The following is an 11,133-nucleotide window of genomic DNA, read 5'->3' as shown; positions in this document are numbered from 1 at the left end:
AAAGAAACACGGTCAACGTCTCCTTTTTGGTCACATGTGAAGGGCTGAAGATCCATTTTATGCAGTTATTTGCTTATGATACAATTACAGTTAAAGTAGTTTAACACAAAACTTGGATCCCACTGCCACCGGTTGGAGGAGCTTGTTTGTGCACGAGTTAGGGAACTTTGTAACGTACCCACTCGAGCTGGTTATAGAACTCGGCTCGCATCACACGCAGTCATAGTTTGCCTCACCGAATCATCTTTTACATGCTTTCACGAAAGTTATCCAAGAGAAAGGACCAGGAGTAATACATACAGGTTTAACTCCAAGCTTAATTGGAACTATTGTGCTACGGTTCAACAAAAAAAAAACAAAAGTATTGTGCTTATAATACATAAATTTGTGCATGAGTTAGGGAACGTTGCAACATTTCCACCCAAAGACACGGAAAAGATGAAAATTGGGGCTCTTAGGGACACCCAAGTGTATAAAAACATGCTTCATGCTCTTACAGTCTTACTTGTATACTTGAACAGTAAGGAGTTTCAGGTCTTTATAAAGGACTGGTACCAAGTGGTATGAAACTTGATCCTGCTGCAGGAATTTCATTCAAGAAGAAGCCCTAATAAAGGGTATTTGGAAAGAAGTTTCAGAATTTTGATTCAATCACAATAAAACTTGAAATGGGCTGTAGAACTCTATTGAGTTTCTCTCTGTGTTTTATCTTTTGTTGGTTCATGTGGAGATATGTTGCCATTTAGTATTGAAACAAGTAGACATAAGCATAAACAATAGTTCGATAATTTGAGTAGCAAAACGTGCTAAAATTCCTAAGGAAATATAGGTACATGGAGCAAACACCACATCCATAAATCAAGAAAGAAAACTAACTAAAGTAAAGCACATTTAGCAGATAGTAGCGAAGAAATTATGCTTCAAGATTCTTCCTCCTCAGCTTTGCTCCTCAGCTCGTGCAGCTTCTCTCTCCTCTGCTGCAGCTGCCATCAACTCATCAAAGTTCTCTGTCTTCCCAAGTAATATCTCAATCTAGATAAACAAAACCCCCACAGGGAAAATGTCAGAAGAGGAGTCGTATTAAAATTTCATAGCAGAGGGAACTAATAATGGACATGTAATCTTGGCAGTCTCAGGCAGTTAACTCCACAGCTATCATCAATGCTAAGAGTAGTTAGGATTTGCCAGAGGAGGTCCAAACCCGAGTTAGTTTATATGTATACATCAAACAGCTGGAGTTTGATTTGATTTTTAGGGTTAAGTTTGGGTCTCTGTATAAATATACATATACATATAGATAAAGATGGGCATATATATAGAAACGAATTCGTAAGCCCTAGTGAAAACTCCGCCGAATTATAGCCTCGGACTAGTTATGATCCAAAATTGGCCTTTGTCCGAAGACGTTAAGCCCGAGCTACTTAAACATAGTCATTACATATTTATGTCGTGGAGTCAACTGAACTCAAGTCAAATATCGTAGTAGAGGACAGAAAATTAAAAAAAGACTTACTTTTGCTTTCTGAACTGGTCGTCCTCTTGATTCATCCTTCAAATCAATAGTAGATGTCATAATCTCTGCAAGTGGGAATTTCATCATAAAAATTGAGCTTAGGCATTGTACAAAAATTTAAACCAAAAATGTAGGAGAGCTAAGAATTTTATACTCTTTACGACAGCCAGGCCATTGTTTTTAAGAATCTCGGCAATGGTGACGACAGTTGAAATAGCTGCAAAACGAAAATCATTACTTGACGTTAATACTCAATAATGAATGAAGTAAATGCAAGGCAAACAAAAATTATTCAACCGAAAGACTATGTAATGTCCTTTCGATCAACAAAAGAAAAGTAACAATCGATGCACGTGTCCGTAGTGAAAAGTAGACAACAGTCTGGAATGTAGTAAAAAACAATCGAATTTTAAAGAGGCAAAACCCTATATTTCACTCTAAGCATTGTTCCTGACGCCTCGACATCACCTTTATCATCTTTACTCTTCTCTACTTAGTAATAGTTGGCTCTCGCTTGTTTTATTACGTGTCCATCGCAAGTTAAAATCATAAATCTATTGAAATCAATAAACTAAATGAACAGAATATTTTCAGGACGTAGAAACAAGTAATTCCCACAGTCATGTATGAATCAACCAGCCCAATCACAGTTTTAGGAATTGGATCTTTAACACTTTTAAGAAGATACAATCTCATGAGCTTCATGTAAAAGATTAATTACCTAATTAACATGGATGACTAACAACCAAAATAAAGCTTTGGACTAATTCTAGAAAATCATGTAAGGAAGTAGAAGAAAAAAATATACCCATTCCAAGAGCAGAAAGTTCTACTTCTCCATGTTGCTGCATATACCTCTGTTAAAAACAATTTAGAAATCAATAACCTTATAATTAATTAAAACCCTCAATTAGAGTCAATAATCAATACTCATAAACAAGGACTCATATTTGAATCTTCTGGTTTAGCACACTATAATCCTATAACAACAAGCGAAATCACCACATACCCATTCTTATTGAGTTAGAAGCCTAGAAACTGAACTACCCAACGTTTACAATCTCAAACCCTAACAGGCAAAACGTCAACAACTGAGAAAGAGAGAGATTAGGTTTACCTTGGCAAGATTAACATAGAAAAAGAGGGGTTTTTTGGTATTGGAGACCTGAATCCGGTTCTGGTTTTGGGTATCAGAGATGTTAACGTTCTTCAATCCATTGGTGATATCTTCCATTGCGGGAGCTGAAAACTAAAAACCCTAACTTTCAAACTGAATAACACTGGAGTATTAATCAACGATGAGAGAGAGGAAAAAAAATAACAAGATTAATCTCGAGGTTCTTAATGCCTTAAATAGCGGGAAATTATCTTTACCCTTGTTGTTTACCTAAATCAAAATGACAATTTTACCCCCCTTATAGGGGAACTCTTTCATGGTCCTGAATTCTTTCGAACCGATTTGATAGGGACTCGAACCGATTTGATAGGGACTCGAACCGATTTGGTAGGGACTCTCCTAGGACTTCTAGCTAGGTGAGAACCCTTTAACTTGTAATCTCAATTTTTTTTTTTGGGAAAACACGAGTAGAAGTCTAAACCTTATTAAATTTATCCTAAGATCAATGGTTCTCGGATTTTCAATTCTACTAATAATTGGGCTCATGAACTCCGAAATACTGTGTGAATGTCCAACTACTACACAAAATGTAGTTTTAACAACGACAAATTGTCATTTCAAAGAACACAATCCCATCCCTTACCAAAAAGAATGAAAAACTGAAATGGACTTAGGTCGGTGGCGATGATGTTAGGTCGGTGTTGCAGTGATGGTATGAGGTATGGGGATCTAGATGGTGTCTTAGACTCTTAGTAATGTGATGATGGTAGGACACTGGTACAATGATGGTACGTTAGTGTCTGGTAGTGTGACAAAAGGTAGATAATTTTTAACTGTTTAGTGGGAAATGTAACCCATGATAGACTCAGTACTTCAAAAGAAATTTGAATGGTGATTTTCATTAAGTTGGGTAAAGAAAACTTCTCTTACTTTGGGAAGAGAACATCTAGTTATTTAGTTATTTATTTGAGATAGATCAACAAAACATCCTATTTCTTGAGCAAATTGGCTTAATGGGGTTAAAAATAGTTGACAAATTTGTGTTTGTGGTCAGATTCAGCGTCGTTGGACCGAGTTTGTTGCACACTTTTGCCAAGGAGAGGCCAAAACAAATTTAATCCCGCCCCAACCCCTATCGACAACATGTACTGTTTGTTTTTTTTTCTCTAATACTAATATGAAATTTGGCTCAGGGTCTGAACGAACCAGAATCAAATTTCAGATTATTTTATTATCTAACTCGTAATGTCTGACTCATAATAGCTGAACTTAGGTAAGGAGAGTCGGACAAGAAAAGTAAACCACCTTAGGCTTTTCAGCCCATTTAGGTGGTCTAGCCCTTTGAGCACTGTCATTTTCATGCTGAGCTCGCTGATCTGGTGCTTTTGCCACAGCCCTGCACATCTCAGCCAGTACGTTTGACACCAGTAGAGTTGGAAACGAGAAAAAATATTGTTCTAAGAAAGATACGATGTTAGACTGAAAGAATGATCAGTTTATCCATTGACACAACTAGCTTAAAATATATATTCAGTGAATGAGACAAGAAAACACGACAATAACGTTTTCTTGGGTTCAAGAAACAAACAAAATGCTTCAAAAGCAATAAACAATCGATACACTAAAAATCGAAAATCAGAGAAGAACAAAAAAACAATTTATGCAGAAAACTACATTTCCCGTTGTTCATGCTTCAAACATAACAGAATACCAGATATGCACCTGTTACTTGGAACCAAGAAGTAATAACTCCGAGTTTCTCTTCAGGGAATCCACAGCTTTCAGTAGATCAGATTCGGTATGGGCAGCAGAAACAAATAACCGGATGCCTGCTGGAAGTTTACACTTATCAAGTGTGGATCGTTTTGAAGTTGCTATTAACACATCATCTTCTTTCAGAACCTGTAAATGAACCAATGAGGAAAACCCGAAAGATTAAGACGGAATTTTATATACAAAAATGGATCACATTTTCTTTTTAACACAAGAACCAACCAAAAATTTAAACAAAAAACTAATCATATTGATTTGCGGAGTTGGGTATCCTACACGATGGACAACTTGTTCAAGAAGGTCTGTATCTTTCTTGTAGGAACCTGTTGAGTTCTTTAGCTTGAGATAGATAAGAGGTGATAATGGATCACTTGCAATTGAGAGACCTGGTATTTCTGACAAACCTGCATACGCCCAAATAGAAATAAATTAATGTAAAAACAAACTTAGGTAGTTTGTTTAGTTTTTTGGGTGGCCATGTTCGAGGAAATAGCTTAAGCTATACAGTTACGGCGATCGACGGATCCTCTTTAAGCCACGGCCAACGCCCCAGACAACATAGACTGAAACATGGCCTAGAATTTGGATCATTAAGATTGTTATCTATGTATTTGCAGTCAACATTCGCCACAACAAAATCATTTTCATTTTCACTTGGTTCTATTAGTATGTATTTATGTTTTTTAGTTCGAATAAGTTCTTCAACTAACAAACACATCCATTTGATAAAAAAAAATTAGCCAATTTATCTTGTAACTCGAAAAGTCATAATATAGACTGAACCTTAGTAAACTATTAACCCAATTACAAATTAAATGCACTTGCTCGCACAACAAACGATAGTTGTGCGGTTATAACTTACCTCGCCATAAGATAGCAACCTTTTTCCTCAATAATGTTGTCAGATTGGGATTTTCCTCCAAAAGATCGATAGCAGTAATTGCAGCAGTTGCAAGATAAGGAGGCAAAGAAGCAGAAAAGACATAGCCGGAGCTACTAAGCCTCTGGGATAAAGATGCGATAAGGAGAGGGAATGTGTCAAAAGGCATCATACCAAGCAAATGAAACTAGAGGAGTAGTGAAAAATCTAAAGTTTATTGTTGACTTAAAAAAGAAGATTAAAAGTGCAGGACCACTTTTAAAAGTTGTTTTCTGATAAATCAATTATATGTAAGTTTATTGGTCGTACTTGGTGATCAACCACTCTAACACTTCCAGTACAGAATCCTCCACAAGTAGCTAGTGCATTCCCCATAGCAGCTGTTATAATATCGACCTTCTCAACCTACAGTTTAAACCATAAGAAATATAAATATAAATTTGGTTTCTACGTTGAAAACAGAAAAGTCTGTATACCTACCGGGACCCCAAAGTGTTCAGTTAAACCTCTCCCAGATTCACCAAGCACACCAAAAGAATTGCTCTCATCCAGCAGAACACGGAAACGGTACTTCTCTCTCAATCTGATGATCACGTCTAATGGAGCTATTTGCCCGGAGTTCTGTAATTATTAAGAATTAATAATAGCATTATATGGAAACTGTTACTAATAAAGCAAACAATTCCGAGAGAAATAGGCCTTAAATCATCCTGGAAATTATAACAAGAAATTGGTCCATCACAAGTAAATCGCAAGCTTTCATGTTCTAAATATATGAAATGGTACCTGGTATAGAGCTTCAACCACAATGTAACGCCGTATCTTGCTTGCTCGCTTATTCTCTCGAGTGATTTTCTCCAGAGTACTTTCTAGAGACTGCATATCGTTGTGTTTAAAATACACAATGGTACTTCTCGAAAGATGAAGCCCGTTTTGTATTGCCCAGTGGACACCATCATCCCTGTAAAAAAAGGAACACTTACATTTGAAAATTTTGAAACTAATAAGAAATTATGCTTACGCCTAAAGATTATTCGAGGCAACATACTTACACAACAATTATGTCGCCTTTCTTACAAAAGGCTGGAATGGTACTGAACATTGTTGAAATGCCATAAGAATAGAGTATTGAATCAGGAGTTCCTAGGAACTTAGCAATTTTGGCCTCACAATCAAGGTGGACATCTAATCAAAAGAAAACTGTTAGTAGGTAGATATGTTAGGTGTATTATCAAGAAAAAGTTAACCTTGTTAATCACAGAGACTAGCTCCACAAGATCAACCAAGTTCATAAGATGATGTCCTTCAATCTATAAATGATGGAGATATACAAATCTTACCAATAGTTCCGTAGAATCCCCGAGGACCACAAGAACCAACACCATATTTATCCAAGGAATTAGTACACGCATCCTGAGAAAGAGATAAATTATTAATACTTAGTATAAATCCAAAAAAAAAGCAGAACTATACAAACAGGAAAAAAGAAAAGTAGCAATGTCCTCACAATTAACTTTTCATGTCCAACGAATCCAAGATAATTAGCTGAAGCAAAGTTAACAACTTCTTTGCCCTCAATAACCACATGAGGCCCTGCAGCGCTGCATCAAATGGAAAATCTATGAACAACTGTGATATCTGATGACAAAGGTTGAGGTTCTGGCGTAATCTTGTAGGTGAAAGCTTCTGCTGAGGTCCCACACAATTTAGATTTGAGTTTCACCATTAATAATAATAAACTTAGGAGAACATTGATCGAGGAACGATGCATCGTTTTTAATTCTTAAATTACAACATTAGAGAAATAGTTTTCCATAACAGCAAGCCCTGATGGTGTATAGTAACTTGTCATCAAGGATATGGACAAGAATAAAAAGGTGGGCTTACATGCATTTATGTACCTTTACATGACAAAAATAAAGAGACAGTAAAATGTCGCGTAGAAAGACAAAAACTGTAAGGATATTCACCTTTCCAGTACAGGAGGTTCATATTTCATTTCTTCTGTAATAGGGGGAATTAGAGATTCTGGAACCCAGTCTTCACAAAGCTCATCTACTTCCTACAAACAAGCGAGGCCGATTTTCGTTCCTTATGCTTTGCAAATATTACAACTGTATTGCAGTAACTAAATGAAAAGAAAAATAAACAAGAATACTATAAGAGGTTGAAATAACTATAGCGCAACCTGAAGAGTAGTTACATGAAAACAACAGTTTCGGCAGTGAATGGGAGCAGAAACCACATACTTGGATTAGGTACCTCTAGATGTTCAAGGAAATACATCAAGATCCAGTGGAACAGGATCAAATGAAAATCACATTGGCGGGAAAGTTCATCCACTATAGCGTCGTCGGATAGACGTTCACTTATTGAGGAGGTTACGATCTAGGAAAACGTAAATGTTATCTACTTTGCTTACGTAATGGTGTGAACCTAGACCAAGGAGCAAGGTCTGAGCTCACACAACCCAGACGACCAAACGAAAGGGCTCCCAATTCTTCAAAAGATCCTATTTTACTGTAATCAACTAATTGCTACTTCTAGTTGTTGTGAAAACTTAGAGATAAGATTTAAGAAAAAAAACAAAGTGAAGAATGATTTAATTGATAATAAAAGAAGTATAAAAAGTATGAGATACAAGGAAAATCAGCTAGAGTTACAGATTTGAATAAAGCCTCCGAATTGAGGGTAAAGTCCCTATATGAAAGAGAAAGATGTCACTGCTTTCTTTCCACCCAGAAGAAAAAGAGAGAGAGTGTGGAAGTTAGGATATTATCAAAGTTAGTTCTGTCTGAATATGGCTCTGTTCCTTAGAGATAAGATTAGATCAAGAATGAAATGAGAGCAATGGAGAAGAAAATGCAATACACGATGCATTATATCATCTTGAAGAAGCCATATCAAAATAACTACAATAACGCAGGGATTCTTACGGAAAGGAAAGGATTCAACAGTTCATCATACAGTGCAACCATATTCAGAAGTAGAAAAAATCTTTCCAAAAAGCAGCAGCCCCTCGAGAAACAAGAACATCCACCTACTAATTTAGATTTAAAGGAAAAACTAATGGTGTTAAAAGTAGGAAGTCTAAGAACCATGAAAGGATTAAAGTCGACAGGTTTAAAAGAAAAGGTGAGAGCGAAAATCAAGAGCAAACTCTTAGTCTTGATAATGTCATGAATTTGTTTGGCTACCAATCATGCGATGTTACTTTATGGTTAATATTTTCCTACGTTTATGCTCGATAACAAGCTCTTCTGATGGAGAGAATGATGTGAACCGAGAAAAAACAGCTAATCCGAAAGCCAACTAATATGGGAGCAAGCACAAACTAATGTGTTTCTAACTCATTTTAAAGATCTTAGTTATAATTGCTACTTTTATTTGCTTAAACTTCGGAATGAGTTAATATAAGTTTTCTAGGTAATTAGATATCTATTGTTTTAGTAGGAAAATGGGAGGGAGAAAATCAATCGGAGAAAAGAGAAAAATTGACAGATTTGTATATCATAAGTATAACATATGTACCAGAATTTTCAAGAATGCAAATAAAAATTAAGAAGGACCAAGCAATCAAATTAAAGAGAAAAAAACTAGGAGAGAGACTTGTTCAACCAACCCGCTCTGTCAATGGCTTCTTCGGGGGCTTGTAACTCTTCTGGAGCAGTAGGAATAGAATAACAACGACAAGAACAGCTTCTACAACATAATGTCCTTCACCCAAAAGAGAAACGAACCTCGACATTAGAATTGGTGAAAACAAACAAATAAAATTATTGAAATGGAAACCGGAGAAATTCTAGGAGCGGTGTATTTGGATAGATTACCGCCAATAGGCACTCCAAAAAGAACAGCTCGGGCAAAAGGTGCATTTAAGGCTCCTGGGACCCAATTCGATGCAGTTCTCATCACATCTATAACAACAGACGCCATCACGGCGAAGAGCTATGTTGCATCCACATAACAAAAACAGAGTTAGACAAACACGGATTACTTTTGCTTCATTTTGAAGACAATAAAGTGGGGTACCTCCAGTGGAGTTGAACCTTCTCTTTTACGAACACGAAGAGCTAATCCGGATTAAAGACTTGGGTTTCTCCCCTATGCCAAAACACATCACTAGTATAATGTTAAAACTTAACCAAACAAATTGCCCAACACAAAACACAAAGCCATTAAGAACAATAAACAATCCAATAGGCATAGTTAAAGAAGGAATGTAAATACAAATCAGAGTATGTAGTAAAAGTATCCCAACCCTAACTTCTGTAAGTAAAACCCACTTCAAATTCAATTTCAGACCCATCTTATTCTATTAAAAATTATTGCCATTTCTGATTCTAAACCAAGCCATCTTAAAAAAAAAAAATTTACAAACATGATTGATTTTGTTCCAGAAAAGTTGAAAACCTCAAGTTAATGTGTATCAGTGGACAAAAAACATGGAATTACCTCTGAATTTCAACAGCAAAGTAGTCAATAATTGAATATATCTGCTCCAAAAGCTGCAAGTTGAAGCAATTCAAATAAGAAATTGAGATTTACAGAGAGAAAGAGAGATCGATCTGGACAACTTAGCCACAGGTATTGAGATCAATCTAGAGATCTATCGATATAGAGAGAGAAAATGAAGATCCCCTCTGTAAAATTATAAAGGAAAAACAGATCTTATGAATCTGGCTGGGTAGAGAGAGAGAGAGAGACCTGAGTGATATCGTCAATGGAGTTCGAATCGATTAGGAGGGATTGTTAGTTGCCTTTGGTCGTAAGCACATGGAGAAGATTTGAGGAGTTGTCAAACTTTTTAGAAACAGTCCCTGGAAAGGTCAGTAATTATATGGTCACCCATCTAGACGATAATCTAATCTGGACAGTTGAGTGACAACTCAACGGCCAAGATTAGATATAAGTTCTTAGAACGGAATTTATATATGGGCACACCGAATTTCTTCGTCTTACTTGACTTGGACCATAGTCGAACAAGCTCTCGTAAACCAGAAAAAGGTACATCTTCATTATCTTCTTCGTTTGTAATAGACTCTTATTTTAATGCATTGCCTTTCAACATAACAAAAAAAAACTTTCATCTTCATCTTGGTCAACCACCAATGTCACCACCAATGTCGCCACCAATCATCATTGCCTTCACCTCATACCTCTTGCCCCTTTTCGAGGTTTGCCAGCATTTCTAAAACTCTTGTCTGATTTTTGAGAGAATATCCACTACGAAAGTCTCAAATCTGGTGAAGGTGGTAAGGGTGTTTTTTTAAAGCATAACTCACATTTAATTTTCTATATATAACATAAAATAGTTGCATAAGTAATGGTTTTGTTGATTTCATCTGAGGTCGTATTATTTCGCCAAGTTGAAATCCAATCTGTAACTGAGAGAATAGAGTCAGAGCAAATATTAAAATAAAACCATATTAATCTAGCATAGGAGCAGTGTAAAAGAGTGTGGTATTGGTTTTCCTCCTGTTTACAATAAGCACAAAGAAATTGGTTTCCAATGAATTAACCAATGCGATGTTTTACTGGTAGACTGTTCGTACAACATTTCCAAAGGAATAGTTTGATTCTAGAGATGGTATCAATATTCCAAATAAAACACCAATTAATTTTCATAACTTGCATCTCCCTAAGGTAACCTATACATCGAGCTAATAGTAAACTGACCAGATTTCGTGAGAGGCCACTGAATTTTATCATGCTCGTTTTCCTGAATAGTTATAGCACAAATAAAGTTGCACATATCTGGATCAAAAGTTCTGATGAGAATATCATTGTTCTATTGGTGATTATTTATAAGTTGGGAAACCTTAGTAAGATTGGAGTTATGAATGTTGG

The 11,133-nt window shown here is 36.1% G+C and overlaps 2 protein-coding genes across 4 annotated transcripts; both read right to left on the bottom strand.

Moving 5' to 3' along the window:
• Positions 1-764: 764 nt before the first annotated feature.
• Positions 765-2,902, bottom strand: LOC147550558 (uncharacterized protein At2g34160-like). Its single transcript, XM_086667077.1, has 5 exons — positions 2,631-2,902; positions 2,322-2,370; positions 1,668-1,730; positions 1,514-1,578; positions 765-1,032 (listed from the first exon to the last, which is right to left on the bottom strand). Exons 1-5 carry the CDS (start codon positions 2,745-2,747, stop codon positions 937-939), a joined length of 390 nt encoding a protein of 129 aa, XP_086523203.1. The 5' UTR covers positions 2,748-2,902; the 3' UTR covers positions 765-936.
• A 1,202-nt stretch (positions 2,903-4,104) lies between these two features.
• LCB1 (long-chain base1) lies at positions 4,105-10,292 on the bottom strand. Of its 3 annotated transcripts, none has more exons than XM_086667441.1 (15): positions 9,991-10,292; positions 9,739-9,791; positions 9,316-9,405; positions 9,114-9,231; positions 8,906-9,000; positions 7,254-7,345; positions 6,791-6,884; positions 6,624-6,696; positions 6,336-6,468; positions 6,070-6,244; positions 5,764-5,904; positions 5,593-5,688; positions 5,266-5,407; positions 4,680-4,807; positions 4,105-4,532 (listed from the first exon to the last, which is right to left on the bottom strand). In XM_086667441.1, exons 4-15 carry the CDS (start codon positions 9,217-9,219, stop codon positions 4,356-4,358), a joined length of 1,452 nt encoding a protein of 483 aa, XP_086523567.1. In that variant the 5' UTR covers positions 9,220-9,231; positions 9,316-9,405; positions 9,739-9,791; positions 9,991-10,292; the 3' UTR covers positions 4,105-4,355. The 3 variants fall into 3 exon arrangements, with proteins under 3 accessions (XP_086523567.1, XP_086523569.1, XP_086523568.1); XM_086667443.1 differs by having other exon boundaries at positions 9,316-9,422; positions 9,991-10,207; XM_086667442.1 differs by having other exon boundaries at positions 9,316-9,387; positions 9,991-10,181.
• Between the last annotated feature and the right edge of the window lie 841 nt (positions 10,293-11,133).

Source organism: Eschscholzia californica, unplaced genomic scaffold, assembly GCF_041429995.1.
Source record: "Eschscholzia californica isolate CP2 unplaced genomic scaffold, dmEscCali1.0.p SCAF_3, whole genome shotgun sequence".
Taxonomy (NCBI): Eukaryota; Viridiplantae; Streptophyta; class Magnoliopsida; order Ranunculales; family Papaveraceae; genus Eschscholzia; species Eschscholzia californica.
This window is presented reverse-complemented; position numbering and strand designations above follow the sequence as displayed.

What these genes read in the sequence shown, in the direction of transcription:
- LCB1 (XM_086667441.1), bottom strand. Translation starts at nt 9,219, where the DNA reads ATGGCGTCTGTTGTTATAGATGTGATGAGAACTGCATCGAATTGGGTC. An exon ending in TTGGACATGAAAAGTTAATT is followed by an intron (nt 6,697 to 6,790) that starts GTGAGGACATTG and finishes TCTCTTTCTCAG; the next exon opens with GATGCGTGTACTAATTCCTT. An exon ending in AAAGGCGACATAATTGTTGT is followed by an intron (nt 6,245 to 6,335) that starts GTAAGTATGTTG and finishes CTTTTTTTACAG; the next exon opens with GGATGATGGTGTCCACTGGG.
- LOC147550558 (XM_086667077.1), bottom strand. Translation starts at nt 2,747, where the DNA reads ATGGAAGATATCACCAATGGATTGAAGAACGTTAACATCTCTGATACC. An exon ending in TCTATGTTAATCTTGCCAAG is followed by an intron (nt 2,371 to 2,630) that starts GTAAACCTAATC and finishes TGTTTTTAACAG; the next exon opens with AGGTATATGCAGCAACATGG. An exon ending in GACCAGTTCAGAAAGCAAAA is followed by an intron (nt 1,033 to 1,513) that starts GTAAGTCTTTTT and finishes TTGTTTATCTAG; the next exon opens with ATTGAGATATTACTTGGGAA.